The 19,560-nt window shown below is 41.4% G+C and overlaps 1 protein-coding gene across 1 annotated transcript; it reads left to right on the top strand.

The window, feature by feature from the left end:
- Nucleotides 1-615: 615 nt before the first annotated feature.
- Nucleotides 616-17,263, top strand: MEIG1 (meiosis/spermiogenesis associated 1). Its single transcript, XM_004014240.6, has 3 exons — nt 616-743; nt 12,023-12,189; nt 16,758-17,263. The coding sequence occupies exons 1-3, from the start codon at nt 704-706 to the stop codon at nt 16,884-16,886; spliced, it is 336 nt and encodes a 111-aa protein (XP_004014289.1). The 5' UTR covers nt 616-703; the 3' UTR covers nt 16,887-17,263.
- The last annotated feature ends 2,297 nt before the right edge of the window (nt 17,264-19,560 follow it).

Genomic DNA, 19,560 nt, shown 5'->3' on the forward strand with positions numbered 1-19,560 from the left:
TAGCCTAGAGAATTCCATGAACTGTATAGGCCATGGGGTAGCAAAGAGTCGGATACAACTGAGCGACTTTCACACACATGGATGCTGTTACACCTTGGAGTTTAGAGATCTGGGTTAAGGAAATAAATTTGAGAGTTGTAAGTAAAGAGGCAGTATTTTAAATAGAATAATGAAGGTAATGTTGGAAAAAATAATTAAAGCTATAGAAGTCATTTATCATAGGTTTACTAGACTGTTATGCACTATGCTCAGCCCTATGGATTGGTTAATTTAAGAGGTGGGACAGATAGGAGATATTTAGTATCAGGGACCAGAAGCCCAGTGGTCTCTATTCCTTGATCAGCTTTTTTAGGGAATGCTGTCTGTGACTGATGCAGTGGCAAGTGACACAGTCCTCTCTCCACCTCTAAGAGGGGTTGAGACAACTGCAAGGCTCCATCCAGAGATCCGCTTTCAAGCTCCAAACTGGGCCCCGCCCCATGCGCTTGCGCACAAAGGCCCATTCGCAGAGGGTGGGGCCTGAGTGAGTACAAAGGGGCCTAAGTAAGCTGCGAAAGGCGTTGCCAGGTAAAGGAAGCGTTGCCAAGGCCGTGACAGTTGGCCTCTGGCTGGCCCAGCCCAGGCCACGGATCCCGAGTGGAGAGCACGAGCACCACTGTGCTCGCTTGCAAGCTCCTGGGCGGGGCGCCCCGGCCTCTCAAGGATGGCTGAGCGAGGGTTACCCCTGCGAGCAGGACCCAAGGGTGAGAGGCCCCATTGCGGAGGGATGGGTGCGCCCTCTCCGAAGCCATCCAGGGCCCACCCCTTCTTCTTCAGGGTACCTGAGATTTGTCTGTCTCCCTCCTCTATTTTCTCGTTTCCTCTTTTTATGGAAGGGTCTTTAATTTCAACTCTCGGTGGTTTCCAGGCGGCCCTGTGCCCCCTTTGTCTTTAGGGGTCGCAATTCTGGGGCTCCTTTCTGAGTTCTCCTACGGGGCGACCATTTGATCCCCAGTGTTGAGGACACGTTCTCCATCCCAGCCTTCTCTAGGCAGATTTTGCCTCGCAGACGTGATTGCTGATTTCTGGCAGAAAAAAAAAAAAAAAAAGTTTGAGGGACCAGAGAAGTCACATTAGTCACCTTGGAGGGTCCCCAAAAGGAGAGGCTTTATGCTGCAGAGGTACACAGCACACCTGGACGATGGACCACCAAGGCTTGGACTCTGGGAACCAGTTTTGTTGTTCAGCTGAACACCAACAACTTTGGGAACAGTGAGAAATTTAGAGGTTATCAAGTGACTTGCTAGTTAAAGGGCCCTTCTGACAAATCCTGCCTTGCCTAGGAACAGAAGAAAATAAAATGGGCAAAAAAATGGGAGATTAGCCTTACTGATGACTCTTGGAGTTTGAAAACTAAAAGCACTTTTAAAAGCGAGAAGAAGGTGACATGTTTGCGCAGAAAGGAGTTTGACAGTACATCAAATGCTTCTTCTGTTAGATCTGAGCTTCAGATTGTCAGGGAATTAATATCAGTTGGATTTTTCAATACCCATGTAAATCCTAATACTGTTTAATAAAGTCTGATCTTTGCATAGTAGGGAGGCATTGCCATTTCCTGTGTCTCCAGATACACCTTAGTATTACAGAGGTAAAAAGTATTTCATATCAGTTATTTTTTGCTACAGCTGTCATTAAAACTTACAAAGTGCTAAAGGTTACCAGCCGAATTAGTGCAGTCACTGAATTTCTGAGAATCACTGAAATCTTTAAGGAATTTTAAGTTGATTTTTTCCTATTTTTAGTTTCATTCTGTTTTTAGTAAATAGAAAGCTGTAAGAAGGTTTCACAGGTGGCACAGTGGTAAAGACTTCACTTGGCTTTAACGTCATCAGCATTCACTGTTATAACTGAAATTCAAATTCACTTACAGAATCTACTTTATTAGGTCTAATTTAATGTATTTCAGCTAATAGAACCATACTGAAATAGAAAAATGAATTCAGGGAATCACGATGAAAATTCTGGGCACTACTTTCATAAATGACTATAATATATACTGATATATAATAATTATAATATTAAAATGCAATATACATATATAATATGTACTATAAAATATTATTGTTCACTGTTCAGTCACTAAGTCATGTCTGACTCTTTACGCCCTGTGGTTTGCAGCACACTAGGCTTCTCTGCCTTCTCTATCTCCAGGAGTTTGCTCAAACTCATGTCCATTGAATCAGTGATGACATCCAACCATTTCATTCTCTGTTGCCCCCTTCTCCACCTGCTCTCAATCTTTCCCAGCATCAGGGTCTTTTCCAATGAGTCACCTCTTCACATCAGACAGCCAAAGTATTGGAGATTCAGCTTCAGTCCTTCCAATGAGTATTCAGGGTTGATTTCCTTTAGGACTGATTGACTGGTTTGATCTCCCTGCTGTCCAAGGGACTCTCAAGAGTCGTCTCCAGCACCACAGTTTGAAAGCATTAATTCTTGGGCATTCAACTTTCTTTATGGTCCAACTCTCACATGCACACATGACTACTGGAAGAACCATACATAACTTTGACTATATGGACCTTTGTGATGCCTCTGCTTTTTAATATGCTGTTTAGGTGTGTCATAGCTTTTCTTCCAAGAAGCAAGCAACTTTTAACTTCAGGCTGCAGTGATTCTGGAGCCCACTAAAATAAAATCTGCCACTGTTTCCACTTTTCACTATCTATTTGCCATGAAGTGATGGGACTGGATACCATGATCTTGGTTTTTTGAATGTTGAATTTTAACCCAGCCTTTTCACTCTCATCTTATATATAATAAATATTAAATGAATGATATTTTTGGGTAATAAGTAGCTGAGAAAACAAGTGCAAGATTATGTCTTTGAAAAATTGGCTGTACAAATTTGATGACTATACAGTTACTTAAACTAGAGTCGAAAATTTAATTTCAGGAACTAAGTTGTTTTATTTTTAAAAATTTTAATATAAATTTATTTATTTTAATTGGAGGATAATTACTTTACAATATTGTATTGGTTTTGCCATACTTTGACATGAGTCCACCATGGGTGTACATGTGTTCCCCATCTTGAACCCCCCTCTCACCTCCCTTCCCATCCCATCTCTCAGGGTCATCCCAGTGCACCTGCCCCGAGCACCCTGTATCATGCATCGAACCTGAACTGGCAATCCATTTCACGTGTGATAATATACATGTTTCAATGCCATTCTCCCAAACCATCCCACCCTCGCCCTCTCTCACAGAGTCCAAAAGACTGTTCTGTACATCTGTGTCTCTTTGGCTGTCTCACATGCAGGGTTATCGTTACCATCTTTCTAAATTCCATATATATGTGTTAGTGTACTGTATTGGTGTTTTTCTTTCTGGCTTACTTCACTCTGTATAGTAGGCTCCAGTTTCATCCACTTTATTAGAACTGACTCAAATGTATTCTTTTTAATGGCTGAGTAATACTCCATTGTGTATATGTACCACAGCTTTCTTATCCATTCGTCAGCTATTGGACATCTAGGTTGCTTCCATGTCCTGGCTATTATAAACAGTGCTGTGATGAACATTGGGGTACACGTGTCTCTTTCAATTCTGGTTTCCTTGGTGTGTATGCCCAGCAGTGGGATTGCTGGGTCATATGGCAGTTCTATTTCCAGTTTTTTAAGGAATCTCCACGCTGTTTTCCATAGTGGCTGTACTAGTTTGCATTCCCACCAACAGTGTAGGAGGGTTCCCTTTTCTCCACACCCTCTCCAGCATTTATTGTTTGTAGACTTTTGGATCGCAGCCATTCTGACTGGCGTGAAATGGTACCTCATTGTGGTTTTGATTTGCATTTCTCTGATAATGAGTGATGCTGAGCATCATTTCATGTGTTTGTTAGCCATCTGTATGTCTTCTTTGGAGAAATGTCTGTTTAGTTCTTTGGCTCATTTTTTGATTAGGTGTTTTATTTTTCTGGAATTGAGCTGCAGGAGTTGCTTGTATATTTTTGAGATTAATTCTTTGTCAGTTACTTCATTTGCTATTATTTTCTCCCATTCTGAAGGCTGTCTTTTCACCTTGCTTATAGTTTCCTTTGTTGCTTTTAAGTTTAATTAGGTCCCATTTGTTTATTGTTGCTTTTACTTCCAATATTCTGGGAGGTGGGTCATAGAGGATCCTGTTGTGATTTATGTGGAAGAGTGTTTTGTCTATGTTCTCCTCTAGGAGTTTTGTAGTTTCTGATCTTACATTTAGATCATTAATCCATTTTGGGTTTATTTTTGTGTATGGTGTTAGAAAGTGTTCTAGTTTCATTCTTTTACAAGTGGTTGACCAGTTTTCCCAGCACCACTTGTTAAAGAGATTGTCTTTACTCCATTGTATATTCTTGCCTCCTTTGTCGAAGATAAGGTGTCCATAGGTGTGTGGATTTATCTCTGGGCTTTCTATTTTGTTCCATTGATCTATATTTCTGTCTTTGTGCCAGGACCATACTGTCTTGATGACTGTGGCTTTGTAGTAGAGCCTGAAGTCAAGCAGATTGATTCCTCCAATTCCATTCTTCTTTCTCAAGGTTGCTTTGGCTATTCGAGGCTTTTTGTATTTCCATACAGATTGTGAAATTATTTGTTCTAGCTCTGTGAAAAATACCATTGGTAGCTTGATAGGGATTGCATTGAATCTGTAGATTGCTTTGGGTAGTTTACTCATTTTCACTATATTGATTCTTCCAATCCGTGAACATGGCATATTTCTCCATCTATTTGTGTCTTCTTTGATTTCTTTCACCAATGTTTTATAGTTTTCTATATATAGGTCTTTTGTTTCTTTAGGTAGATACATTCCTAAGTATTTTATTCTTTTCGTTGCAATGGTGAATGGAATTGTTTCCTTAATTTCTCTTTGTTTTCTCATTGTTAGTGTATAGGAATGCAAGGGATTTCTGTGTGTTGATTTTATACCCTGCAACTTTACTATATTCATTGATTAGCTCTAGTAATTTTCTGGTGGAGTCTTTAGGGTTTTTTATGGTAGAGGACCATGTCATCTGCAAACAGTGAGAGTTTTACTTCTTTTCCAATCTGGATTCCTTTTATTTCCTTTTCTGCTCTGATTGCTGCGGCCAAAACTTCCAAAACTATGTTGAATAGTAGTGATGAGAGGGGGCACCCTTGTCTTGTTCCTGACTTTAGGGGATGCTTTCAATTTTTCACCATTGAGGATAATGTTTGCTGAGGGTTTGTCATATATAGCTTTTATTATGTTGAGGTATGTTCCTTCTATTCCTGCTTTCTGGAGGTTTTTTTTTTTTAATCATAAATGGATGTTGAATTTTGTCAAAGGCTTTCTGTGCATCTATTGAGATAATCATTTTTTAATTTGTTAATGTGAAGTATTAAATTGATTGATTTGTGGATATTGAAGAATCCTTGCATCCCTGGGATAAAGCCCACTTGGTCATGATGAATGATCTTTTTAATATGTTGTTGGATTCTGTTTGCTAGAATTTTGTTAAGGAGTTTTGCATCTATGTTCATCAGTGATATTGGCTTGTAGTTTTCTTTTTTTTGTGGCATCTTTGTCAGGTTTTGGTATTAGGGTGATGGTAGCCTCATAGAATGAGTTTGGAAATTTACCTTCCTCTGCAATTTTCTGGAAGAGTTTGAGTAGGATAGGTGTTAGCTCTTCTCTAAATTTTTGGTAGAATTCAGCTGTGAAGCCGTCTGGTCCTGGGCTTTTGTTTGCTGGAAGATTTCTGATTACAGTTTCAATTTCTGTGCTTGTGATGGGTCTGTTAAGATTCTCTATTTCTTCCTGGTTCAGTTTTAGAAAGTTGTACTTTTCTAAGAATTTGTCCATTTCTTCCAAGTTGTCCATTTTATTGGCATATAGTTGCTGATAGTAGTCTCTTATGATGCCTTGTATTTCTATGTTGTCTGTTGTGATCTCTCCATTTTCACTTCTAATTTTGTTGATTTTATTTTTTCTCCCTTTGTTTCTTGATGAGTGTTGCTAATGGTTTGTCAATTTTATTTATCTTCTCAAAGAACCAGCTTTTGGGTTTGTTGATTTTTGCTATGGTCTCTATTGTTTCTTTTGCATTTATTTCTGCCCTAATTTTTAAGATTTCTTTCCTTCTACTAACCCTGGGGTTCTTCATTTCTTCCTTTTCTAGTTGCTTTAGGTGTAGAGTTAGGTTATTTATTTGACTTTTTTCTTGTTTCTTGAGGTAAGCCTGTATTGCTATGAACCTTCCCCTTAGCACTGCTTTTGTAGTGTCCCATAGGTTTTGGGTTGTTGTGTTTTCATTTTCATTCATTTCTATGCATATTTTGATTTCTTTTTATTTCTTCTGTGATTTGTTGGTTATTCAGCAGCGTGTTGTTCAGCCTCCATATGTTGGAATTTTTAACACTTTTTCTCCTGTAATTGACATCTAATCTTACTGAATTGTGGTCAGAAAAGATGCTTGGAATGATTTCAGTTTTTTTTGAATTTACCAAGGCTAGATTTATGGGCCAGGATGTGATCTATACATACAGGTTCTGTATGTGCTTGAGAAAAAGGTGAAATTCATTGTTTTGGGGTGAGATGTCCTGTAGATATCAATTAGGTCTAACTGGTCTATTGTATATTTTAAAGTTTGTGTTTCCTTGTTAATTTTCTGTTTAGTTGATCTATCCATAGGTGTGAGTGGGCTATTAAAGTCTCCCACTATTATTGTGTTATTGTTAATTTCCCCTTTCATACTTGTTAGCATTTGTCTTACATATTGCGGTGCTCCTGTATTGGGTGCATATATATTTATAATTGTTATGTCTTCTTCTTGGATTGATCCTTTGATTGTTATGTAGTGTCCTTCTTTGTCTCTTTTCACAGCCTTTGTTTTAAAGTCTATTTTATCTGACATGAGTATTGCTACTCCTGCTTTCTTTTGGTCTCTATTTGCATGGAATATCTTTTTCCAGCCCTTCACTTTCAGTCTGTATGTGTCCTTTGTTTTTAGGTGGATCTCTTGTAGACAACATATATAGGGGTCTTGTTTTTGTACCCATTCAGCCAGTCTTTGTCTTTTGATTGGGGCATTCAACCCATTTACATTTAAGGTAATTATTGATAAGTATGATCCCCTTGCCATTTACTTTATTGTTTTGGGTTCGAGTTTATGCACTCTTTCTGTGTTTCCTATCTAGAAAAGATCCTTTAGCATTTGTTGGATAGCTGGTTTAGTGGTGTTGAATTCTCTCAGCTTTTGCTTGTCTGTAAAGCTTTTGATTTCTCCTTCATATTTGAATAAGATCCTTGCTGGGTACAGTAATCTGGGCTGTAGGTTATTTTCTTTCATCACTTTAATTATGTCTTGCCATTCCCTCCTGGCTTGAAGAGTTTCTATTGAAAGATCAGCTGTTATCCTTATGGGAATCCCCTTGTGTGTTATTTGTTGTTTTTCCCTTGCTGCTTTTAATATTTGTTCTTTGTGTTTGATCTTTTTAATTTGATTAATATGTGTCTTGGGGTGTTTCTGTTTGGGACTCTCTGGGTTTCTTGGACTTGGGTGATTATTTCCTTCCCCATTTTAGGGAAGTTTTCAACTATTATCTCCTCAAGTATTTTCTCATGGTCTTTCTTTTTGTCTTCTTCTGGGACTCCTATGACTTGAATGTTGGAGCATTTAACATTGTCCCAGAGGCCTCTGAGGTTGTTCTTATTTGTTTTCTTTTTTTTAATCTCTGTTTCCTTTATTTCCACCATTCTATCTTCTACCTCACTTATCCTATTTTCTGCCTCCATTATTCTCCTGTTGGTTCCCTCCAGAGTGTTTTTTATCTCATTTATTGCATTATTCATTATATATTGACTCTTTTTTATTTCTTCTAGGTCCCTGTTAAACCTTTCTTGCATCTTCTGGATCCTTGTCTCCGGGCTATTTATCTGTAACTCCATTTTGTTTTCAAGATTTTGGATCATTTTCACTCTCATTATTTGGAATTCATTATCAGGCAGATTCCCTATCTCTTCCTCTTTTGTTTGGTTTGGTGGGCATTTATCCTGTTCCTTTACCTGCTGGGTATTTCTCTGCCTTTTCTTCTTATTTATATTGCTGTGTTTGGGGTGGCCTTTCTGTATCCTGGCAGTTTGTGGTTCCTCTTTATTGTGGAGATTCCTCACTGTGGGTGGGGTTGTACGGGTGGCTTGTCAAGGTTTCATGGTTAGGGAAGCTTGTGTCGGTGTTCTGGTGGGTGGAGCTGGATTTCTTCTCTCTGGAGTGCAATGAAGTGTCCAGTAATGAGTTATGAGATGTCAATGGGTTTGATGTGCCTTTGGGAAGCCAATATACATATTGAAGCTCAGGGCTATATGTTCCTGTGTTGCTGGAGAATTTGTGTGGTATGTCTTTCTCTGGAACTTGTTGGCCCTTGGGTGGTGCTTGGTTTCAGTGTAGGTATGGAGGTGTTTGATGAGCTCCTATTGATTAATGTTCCCTGGAGTCAGGAGTTCTCTGATGTTCTCAGAATTTGGACTTAAGCCTCCTGCCTCTGGTTTTCAGTCTTATTCTTACAGTAGCCTCAAGACTTCTCCATCTATACAGCACTGATGATAAAACATCTAGGTTAATGATGAAAAGTTTCTCCACAGTGAGGGACACCCGGAAAGGTACACAGAGTTACATGGGGAAAAGAAGAGGGAGGAGGGAGATAGAGGTGACCAGGAGGAGAAGAGGGGGAATGAAAAGGGGAGAGAGCAAGCTAGCCAGTAATCACTTCCCTATGTGCTCTCCACAATCTGGACCCCTCAGAGATGTTCACGGAATAATACAGAGAAGAGAAAAGGGAGGAAGGAGAGAGAGAGAGGTGGCCAGAAAGATAAAAGGGGGAATCAAAAGGAGAGAGACAGATCTAGCCAGTAATCAGTTCCCTAAGTGTTCTCCACAGCCCGGAACACACAACGAGATTCACAGAGCTGAGTACAGAAGAGAAGGGGGAGGGAGGAGATAGAGGCGACCTGGTGGAGAAAAAGAAGAGACCAAAGAGGGAGAGACAATCCAGCCAGTAATCTCACTCTCAAGTAAAAATAGGTACTGAAGATTGGGTTCTTAAAGGTACAAAATTGATAACAAATACCAAAAAGCAAAGATTAAAAATCTAGAGTAGAGGTTAGATTCTCAAAAATACAATATTAAAGAAAAAAACCCAAAGTCACAAAATTGTGTATATATGAAGTTTGCTTTTAAAATAGGTCCTTTTTTTTTGCAAAGTAATAGTAGGTTATAAAAATGAAAATTAAAGGAGTAATAGAGGACTTAAAAATTTAAAAAAATATTTTTAATTAAAAAATGATAATAGTAAAAATATATCTAGGACTTTCTCTGGTGGTGTTGTGGACAGTGTGGGGTCAGTTCATTTTCAGATAGTTCCTTTATCCAGTTTATACTTCTCAAGATCTATAGGCCCCTTCCTATGTAGTCGTTGCTAACTGCAGGGTTTTAATCTATTGCACATGTCACTTCCAAAGCGATTCCCTCTATTCATTTTAGCGTCTCTGTTTGCTGGCCAGGGATTTCTTTGGAAGGAATGATGCTGAAACTGAAGCTCCAATACTTTGGCCACCTCATGCGAAGAGTTGACTCATTGGAAAAGACTCTGATGCTGGGAGGGATTGGGGGCAGGAGGAGAAGGGGACGACCGAGGATGAGATGGCTGGATGGATGGCATCACTGACTTGATGGACGTGAGTCTGAGTGAACTCCGGGAGATGGTGATGGACAGGGAGGCCTGGCGTGCTGCGATTCGTGGGTTCGCAGAGAGTCGGACACGGCTGAGCAACTGAACTGACCGACTGACTCAGTGTCTAATTTCCACCCTGACACAAGGGGGCGATGGTGGTCACTTTTTTAGGCTCGCTTGTTCAGTCGTGCTACAGGGAGGGAGGAACACTGCAAACAAATATCACTGGCGTGTGTGGGGAGTGCTCACAGTGTCTCGGCCACACTGGGTTTGCCCCCGCTCATAGCGTGTGTGCTTTCCCAGTCTATACTGTTCAGGCTCTAGGTTGCTCTGCTGGGAACTGTCTGAGGTGGGCTCTGGGTTGCATGGACTTTCCAGGTCTAAGCTGCTCAGATTCAGATTCTCGGGTACTCCACAAAGGCACAGACTTGGTTGGGCCTTCGTTTTGTGCCCTTCCCAGGTCCAAGCAGCTCAGATGACCAGGTGCTTGGCGAGTGCAGTCGCCCCCAGTTGGGGGCTTTGACTTATTGCCTGCCCCATCCCTGCTGCTCAGTTTTCTGGGTGTACAGTAGGCGTGCCTTCTCAGGTGTGCCGTGTGTCTCTTCTGGGGAGCTGATCTCTGGCTGCGACCCTCCGGGTGGATATCGACCATCCAGAATCCCAAGAAGTCTTGGTTAGCAACGAAGCCTGCTTGCAGGTTGGTAGATGATGCCTCTCTGGGGCCGCGATTGCCCCATTCTGGCTCTGGTTGCCCTCCCCTGCCTGTCTCCAGTGGGGGATGGGCTGGTCCGCAGCTGGCTAGCTCTGCTCAGTCCTTTGTTCTGTGAGCAGGCCTGGCGGTGTCTTAGGTTAGGGCTTTTCACGGGATAGCTATCCCACAGTTTGGGTTGCTATCTCTAGTTAGTTCTCTCAGATTGCCCTTGGGGCACTCAGGGCTGGTCCTTACCCTAGGCAATGCAGCCCCCGCCTCCCTGACCAGTCCCCACTTGCTAGTGGCGGATGCCGGTGTCTGCGCTGCTTCTCTGCTGGGAGTTGCTGTTAGACACATAATCTGTGGGTTTTAATTATTTATTTATTTTTCCTCCTGGTTATGTTGCCCGCTGAGGTTCCAAGGCTCGCCACAGACTCCCCGGTGAGAGTGTTTCCTGGTGTTTGGAAATGTCTCTCTTTTTTAAGACTCCCTTCCCAGATGGATCTCCACCGCTACCTCTTTCGTCTCTCTTTTTATCTTTTATATTTTTTCCTACCCCCTTTCAAAGACAATGGGCTGCCTTTCTGGGTGCCTGATGTCCTCTGCCAGCATTCAGAAGTTGTTTTGAGGAATTTGCTCAGCGTTCAAATGTTCTTTCAATGAATTTGTGGGGGAGAAAGTGGTCTCCCTCTCCCTATTCCTCTGCCATCTTAGCTGTCTTGCTCCTGAGTTGTTTTAAAATCAGTGATCTCAGTACTAGGACACAGAGACAGCTTTTACCTACTGCGTAGATGGTCCATCTTCTCACATCAGAGCACAGTCACCTGAGTTACTGGCCTGCAGTGAGTGGCATGTTTCCAAACAGTTAAGAAAAGAAAAAGGAGGAGACCATTGCTTCCCCATAAGAAGAAAAGGAAGACTGATCTTGCATTCCCTTTTTAGGGAAAAAGAGGGAGATAAAATTTTGAAAATGATTAAATAAAATAATGATAGGATACTTTGACAATCTCCTGAGCAGTTAAAAATAAGAGAGTGAGGAGTGGCTTCCCTGGTGGCTCAGTGGTAAGAATCCACTTGTCAGTGCAGGAGACACAGGTTCAATCCCTAATCTGGGAAGATTCCATGTGCCTCAGAGCAGCTAAGCCGGTGCACCACAGCTATTGAGTCACCCGGGAGTCACAATTACTAAACTTACGTGCCGCAACTACTGAAGCCTGTGCACCCTAGAGACCATGCTCTACAGTAAAAGACGCCACGGCAATGAGAAGCCTGCACTGCAACTAGAGAAAAGCCCGCGCATCAAAAAAGACCTAGCACAGCCAAAAACATAAATAAATAAAATTAAAAACAAAAGTAAGAAAAGGATTTCGGAAATGTGTAAACTATTATTTGAAATGCCAGAATCAGTCTGCACCACTTAAGACATCACTCCAGGATTGACTTTATTTCCAAAATAGAACATGGATCCTTCTTACTTTTGGAATTGAATGTTTAAAAAGCTAACATATTTAATGGGATTCTTAACTCTACTTTTTAAAAAATCTACTTTGGTTCATTCTTAAAGGGGTTTCCCAAACTGTCACTACTCTGTTATCTAATGAACTTTTTTTTAAACATCCTTCAGAAATACTTAGTAAGAAGACCTGTGTAGCCATGGCTAGTTCTGACGTGAAACCAAAATCAATAAGTCGTGCCAAAAAATGGTCAGAAGAGATAGAAAATCTGTACAGATTTCAACAAGCAGGATATCGAGATGAAATTGAATATAAACAAGTGAAGCAAGTTTCTATGGTAAGATTTATGCCTCTACAAATCTGAACTCAAAATGAATTTGTTAGAGGGTGAAACGCACTAAAAAATAAAAAACAAACAGAAAACCCACCACCAATAAAGTACTAGAGAATACTGAAAGGGAATTCTACCCCAACCCCCTGATTTTATGATAAAGAGACTAAGATTCAGAAGAATGATTTTCAGGTAGACTGCAGCAAGAGGTCTCAGCACAGAAACATTAAGAATTTTCTAGCTTTTACTGAGCAACTGTGCTGTGCCAGACAAATCCTTTATGGTAGGCCATAACTCTCATTAGGGTGAGGGTTCTGATAAGATAAGTTCTCTTATCAGATATTCAGTTTATTTCCTTTCTGTGTTTTTAAATTTCAGCTGCAAATTATATGCTTAGTTGCTCAGTCATGTCTGACTCTTTGCAACCCCATGGACTGTAGCCTGCCAGGCTTCTCTATCCATGGCAATTCTCCAGGCAAGAATACTGGAGTAGGTTGCCATGCCCTCCTCTAGGGGATCTTCCCAACCCAGGGATCAAACTGGTTCTCTTGCATTGCAGGTGGATTCTTTATCAGTTGACCTACCAAATTCTGCCTTAGGCAACAAAATCTCCTGACTTTGGCTGTATACTCCAGACTTTCGTGAGAGAGTGGAGACATGGTTTTGCTTTTCAAAGACTAGACAAAATCTAGATATGGCCCTAGTTTATAATGTGTTTTTAAAAATTCATTTATGCTACTGAATATGGGGAGACTGAGTTTTGAGGAATATTATAGAATATGATATAGTATTCATAAATGTATATTAGGTTTTGGAGTTGATATTACCACGAAGTGTTTATTATTGTTTATTTTCAAATTGTTTTATTATTTTTTTAGAGACTCATTCATGAGCAGGTTTTTCAGATCCCCTTATTTTCTTTCTTTCTTCATTCTATTTGTTGATCTCTACTCCACATTTCCTAAAAAACTAGACAGAAAAATATGATGAAGGCGACCCAGAGCTAAAGTGTAATAGACTCTTTTGTTTAATGGACATTAACTTAATAGTATTAGCAGTGGTGAGGTATGAAATTTAAAATACTCTCTAATGAGGGTTTGACTGATGACTGTGACCTTCCCACATCCATTTTTTCAATTCTAGTAGCATTTTACATTTTGGCCCACATTACCAAAAGGGAGTTTTCATTACTTTATTATCTGTGGCTTTTAAATAGGCAAAACACAAGCATTAACATTTTACCGCAGGTCAGAAATAAGCTCCATATACCTTGCCTTCACACTGGGACGCCCCTGAAAGGTGTATAAGACCCAAAGACCCAGGGACATACAGGCACTCCCGCACCTACACCACCATTACAGAAACTGTTGGGACTGAGCTCAGAGATGAGATCAGATTTAAGGGAACACGAAGAACACCTTTAAAGAGAAAGTCCCCAGAAAGCACCTGAGGGATTTGTGTGTGTATGTGTGTATAATGAAGGGAAGAACACCACTATCCATTGAATGACTTGACAATTACAGAGATGTTTTATATTTTACTTCTGTGTATATTTTTTGGGTACCTGCCCTGTACCAGTTTCTGTGCCAGAAGCTTTAAAAAGATAAATATAAAATCAAGTGCCTGACCTCAGGAAATTTAGTGGGCCAGTGGAAAGAGTACAGACTGTGAAATCAGTCTGCCCAGGCTTTGCATCCTGGCTCTCCTCCTTGGCTGTGTAACCCTGAACAAGGTTAATGCTTACCTTGCAGAGCTCAAGTGTAAAAGGGCAATGCCAGTGCCTGCTTTGGAAAAAAGTCTCAAATTAAATGAAATCAAGCGTTGGAAATACCTGATTTTGTGGTGCTCGGTAGTAATTCTTTGAGTGAATGGTGTTTGGTGAATGATAGCTCTTATTATTCTTGTATCTTGGAGTGGAAGATTAAGAGTGACAAACAATGGAAACTTACGTGAGTGAAAATATATGCCACCACCCCCCAGATTAGAGGAACATAAAAATTTCTTCCTTTGAACCAGAAAAGATGGCGGAGGAATAGGACAGGAAGATCACTTTCTCCCTCACAAATTCCTCAAAAGAACATTTCAACGCCGAGCAAACTCCACAAAACAACTTCTGTAGGCTGGCAGAGGACATCAGGCAACCAGAAAAGCAGACCATTGTCTTCAAAAACAGAAATGGACATTCATCCTTGTTTATGTTCAACTCATTTCCTCTCATCTTATTGTGAACACAGACATGAAGGGAATTAATTAACACAACACGTGGAAATCTACTTAGGTGGCGTTCCTAGAACTTCCTTGCCTCAGACTGTGGCTCTATGACTAACTTCTGGTGGATGATAAATAAACAAAAGTATGGTCGGAACTTCTGGGATGGCTAATAAAGGGGGTTGAATTGTTAAAAAAAAAAAAATTTCTTCCTTTAAGGACAATCTTCCAAAAGGGCTTTGTGCCCCAAGAGGCATTTGCAGTGGGCTGTAGAGGATGGACAGGATGATACCCAAAGGCTTGCTTTGATTGGCAGTTGTCTGAAGGGCTTGAGCGATGGTCTTTGTTCTTATCTGAAGTACATGTCCTTATAGACACTGTCGTTACTGACTGATTTCCTGCCCAAGGAGAGCTGACTTGAGGATTATATCAACCCCCCAACCCCATCCCCACCACCACTCTCTAAGGAATGAAGTTTTCCTAGGTTGAATGGGAGTGATGGGTAGAAAGCCAAGAAGGAAAAATTATGAAACAGAGAAGGGTTATAGAAGGAAAAAAGGCTAGAGGTTGATGAGACAAAACCAATATAGCTACTCTGAGGTCCCTCCTGATTTCCAGGGACAAAGCAGCTGGAAGCAGGACCTTGGTCCTTGTCTTCCTTGAAGAAATATTCAGCAGAGAGACTGTGAAGCACATAAAGTGTTTATTGGAAGCAAAGAACCTGTAGAGGAACACCTGGGCCGGCTCAGAGTGAGCTGTACCCCATAGAGGTGGCTTAGATCGCTGATATGGGGGGCAGTCACCTGGGTTATCTCTGACTAGCTGTCTTGTTTGTGCTCACATTTGGTCTGACTCAAGGTCCTTCATGGTGGACGTGTGTGCATCTCTCACCCAAGATGGATTCCAGTGCAAAGGTGTCTGGGAGGTTGGCAGGATATACTGTGAGCTGGTGGCTCCTCCCTCTTTTGTCCCCTTCTGAGACTGATGATCTCCTCTGTGTGTGTGTCCAGCTGGGAAATCCCCTTGACCACAAGAATGAGAAAAATGGGGTCGCTTTGTCTTCTGCCCCAGTCAGGGCTCTCATCCTGCTGGTCTTACCTCAAAGTGTCGGCAGAAGTGGCCGCAGCTGCTCAGCCTGGGCCGGCCTGTCTCCTTCCTCACTCCACATGAAGTGCTGTGGGTAATTCTAAACCAGCTGCAGGCTACTGCTTCTTCACTGAGTGAGGTGGTTGGGGGACCCCAGTAAATGAGAGAGCCTACTGTTGGCCTCAAGAGAAAGAGAGTGGTAATAATGTCTTGAGAACTTCTTTCTTTCTCCACTGAGGGTAGTGGAAACCACGAAGTCAAGCAGGCTTGACCTAAGTGATGGAAAACATCGCTTTTCTCTGTGATGTACCTGTCAGAGAGCCTGCCAGGGTTCATCAGATAGACTGCTACCCATTCTTGCTAACTCCTAAATAAATGAAATGACAGGAGAAAGCAAAAATACATTGTTAGAAAATAAAAGATGTATATCCATTTATATTCGTGGAGCTTCTGTACTCCAGTTTGGAAGTTGTGGTTTATAAGTCTGGAGAATGAGTAGCTGCCAGTAGAGATGATGTTGAAGAACAGGACTTGGTTTTGAATGCCATGAACACAAAATCCAAATAATTGGGTTTTGACAGTGATGGAGTAGACTTCACACCATCCAGAAGCAACATATCCAACAAGAGCAGAAATGCACTGGCCTGAGCAAGAAGGTATAATGTGAATTCACAGAGGAAGGGAAAAAAACGGTCCAAAGTGGATCAAGCCAAACAATCAAGTAAGCAAACCAATGTGGCAAATGAGAAAGACTAAGGTGGAGAAGCTAAGAAGAGGTTGCTGAAGACTCTGTTCATGACCTCAGATTTCTATGAAAATGAGCTTCAAGGTGTGCGTGTGAAATATGGACATGAAATACACATTCATCTTTAGAGACATCCAGTCTAGCTTCTTACTGTTGCCTGAGCCTAGCCCTAATTCCCTCCTTAGGTATTATTTTCAGAAGTTAGTAAGTAATAATGCCTAAAATCATCTGTACATATAAGAAGAATAAAGTTTAGATTATTCTGAATGTTTTATCTTGGCTGCAGAGCAGAAATTTAAATCTAGAAATCGGGATCTAGGGAGAAGCATTGAACCAGGTGTCCTTCAGTATAAGGTTACAACATAAGACAAGTGTGTTGTATGTGTGTCTTTTATGTGTGTGTGTCTATGTGTCTACAAGTGTAAGACATCACTAAGAGCTCTGTTTGGTGTGACTTGCACTTTTAAAGGTTTGATAGTGAACCGTTATATGGAAGGACCATTACAATGTTTGTGTTTTGGTTTTGGATGCACAGGTAGATCGTTGGCCAGAGACAGGATATGTGAAGAAGCTTCAGAGAAGGGACAATACTTTCTATTACTACAACAAACAGAGGGAGTGCGACGACAAGGAAGTCCACAAAGTGAAAATTTATGCTTACTAGCCTTTCTTCTCAGTATTGCTTGCCGTGATCTTTTTTAAAAATCTGTTGTTTCATTTGACATCATGTAAGTGTCATTTTACAAAATACCCACAAGTGCAGACTCCGATGGAATATTTTGAGACACCAAAAGTTGGTCTCTGGTAATCATCTCCTTTTGTTCTAAAATATAACTGCAGTAGCATGCCACTGATGCCCGCCTCAGTCTGGTTCTTCCTGTTTTAACTGTGGTAATGTTAACAGCTGTGCAGGGGAAGAGAAAGCCCCCCCACCCAGGAAACCATTCAAGTGGTTGTGTAGAGGTTAGACCCACCCCCAGCCCCCCAGCCTTTACCACTTCACTAGACCATCACTTTGAACTGCCAGATCTGCATTTTGTGGCCCAGGAGCTTTCCCTTGCCTCTAGATTCCTTTGCTTTTCACTGAATTGCCAAGAAATGACGGTGGCTGGGGCAGACAGGTGCCAGCCACCTGCTTCCTCTAGAGGAACGTTAATCTCCTGAGGTTAATCTCCAGTCACATGCCACAGTATCTCATTGGATGACGTAGCAATTGGTTATCTCCCTTCCTCACCCCTTCCCCCACTGCCCTGCTGGTCCTCTTCCTCTGAGTCACTTCCTTGGACTTGAAACCTTGTCCTGGGTCAGCTTCTGGATCGCCCTTGAATCACCGCCACAGAAAATATGTTCCAGTGCTTCCTTTAATCACTGCAGTAATAGCCCAAGAACAAGGAAGGCTATTATCCTGGAGACTTAAGAAGTGCCCCCAGATCAGTGAGTCCTGAGGACTTTGAATTTAAATAGATGAAAGATAGCCTTTTATTGTAAATTTTTGTCACTGGGCTTCCCTAGTGGCTCAGATGGTAAAGAATCCACCTGAAATGCAGGACAAGTGGGTTCAATTCCAGGGTTGGTAAGATACCCTGAAGTGTATGGCAACCCACTCCAGTATTCTTGCCTGGTGTCCCCTGGACAGAGGAGCCTGGTGGGCTATAGTCCATGGGGTTGCAAAAGAGTCAGACACAAATAAAGCAACTTAGCATGCATGCATGAACAAGACTTTTTATTTCCCATTGATAAGTTCTGACCATTAAATAGATTCACGTCATGAGCTTGATAGTTTACGGGTGAACGATGTTGGATACATTGGATCTCTGAAGAAGATTTAGCTTGGGACCAGGGACCAGAGTTGATCACTCAAGAGCTTATATGTAGCAGAGTTTCCTTAAAGTATAAAAAGGGACAGAGAAAGCTTCTGACATAGACATCAGAAGAGGGATGGAGAGTGCCCCCCTTGCTAGTCTTAGCAATGGAGCTATACACTTTTTCAACTGATTATTACAATAAATGAAAAGAATGTCTCAAGGTTGTAAAGGTCTTATCAGACCCACTCCCAGAATATACATTTTTATATGACAGAATTAGTCAGAAGGTTCTCAAGAAGGAGAAACATGTTCTCAGCCAAGATACAATGTTATATTAACTATGACAAAGCAGTGTAGAAAAAAAGTGTGTCCTTTTCTCCTCCTTGAGAACTCCAGACTCCTGTCTCCTCCTTGGGGACCCCAGACTTCTTATCAACCTACCCAGGAACTGACTCAAGCTCATATTTATCAATTCATTCAACTCCAGGCCTGCTTCTGCAGAACTCTGTGGTCTCATGAAACTCTATTAGTTTTCCACGAAGTTGTGCCTTTTCAGAACAAACACATTATGGAAAGGACAAATAGACCAGCAAGCCTCTTGTATGCCTTTCACATGCTGCCTGGTGTCATCTTATTGACCACTTGTTTCAAGTCATGTTTCTGTACCTCTCTGGTACAGAAACCTGATTTTCCAGATTTGACAGACCACTAAGTTGCTGAGCATAGGAGGTCTTCTGAACCTGATCACGCTTTTAAAAAAATTTTCCATGGTAGAATAATTGACCCCAAAGACAGCCACATCCTTAACCCTGGAACTTATGGGTATGGCACATTACCTGGCTAAAGAAACACTGCTGCTGCTGCTGCTAAGTCACTTCAGTCATGTCCGACTCTGTGCGACCCCCAAGATAGCAGCCCACCAGGCTCCCCCGTCCCTGGGATTCTCCAGGCAAGAACACTGGAGTGGGTTGCCATTTCCTTCTCCAATGCATGAAAGTGAATGTGATTAAATAGAGAATTTGATATAGGGACATTAACCTGGAAAACAGCAGACCCCATGAAATCATCCAGGTCCTTAAAGAGGGCAGCAGGCAAGTCAGAGTCAGAGGAGATGTGATGAAGGAAGCAGAGGTCTGAGAGAGGTAAGGCAGAAGCCAAAAGCCCCCCAAAACCACATAAAGCCCCTAGAAGCTTGAAAAGGCCAAAAATTGATTCTCCCCTCCTAGAGTTTCCAAAAGAAACACAGCTCTGCAGACCATTTGGTTTTGCCAAATAAGACCCCTTTTAGACTTCTGGTTTTTAGTCCTGTAAGAGAATAAACTCATATTGTTCTACACACCAGTTTATGGTGATTTATTACAGCAGCATCAGGAAACAGACATTGACACAGCACAGATAAAGCCATTAACATCCATAGTCTTGAACCATCCATGGCCTGCCATTTCTGATATTTTGTTTCAGGTTAAGGTTCAATCCAAGAGGGACTTCTCTGGTGGTCCAGGGGTTAAGGCTCTACCTTTCAATGCAGGGGTC

This window comes from Ovis aries, chromosome 13, assembly GCF_016772045.2.
Source record: "Ovis aries strain OAR_USU_Benz2616 breed Rambouillet chromosome 13, ARS-UI_Ramb_v3.0, whole genome shotgun sequence".
Taxonomy (NCBI): domain Eukaryota; kingdom Metazoa; phylum Chordata; class Mammalia; order Artiodactyla; family Bovidae; genus Ovis; species Ovis aries.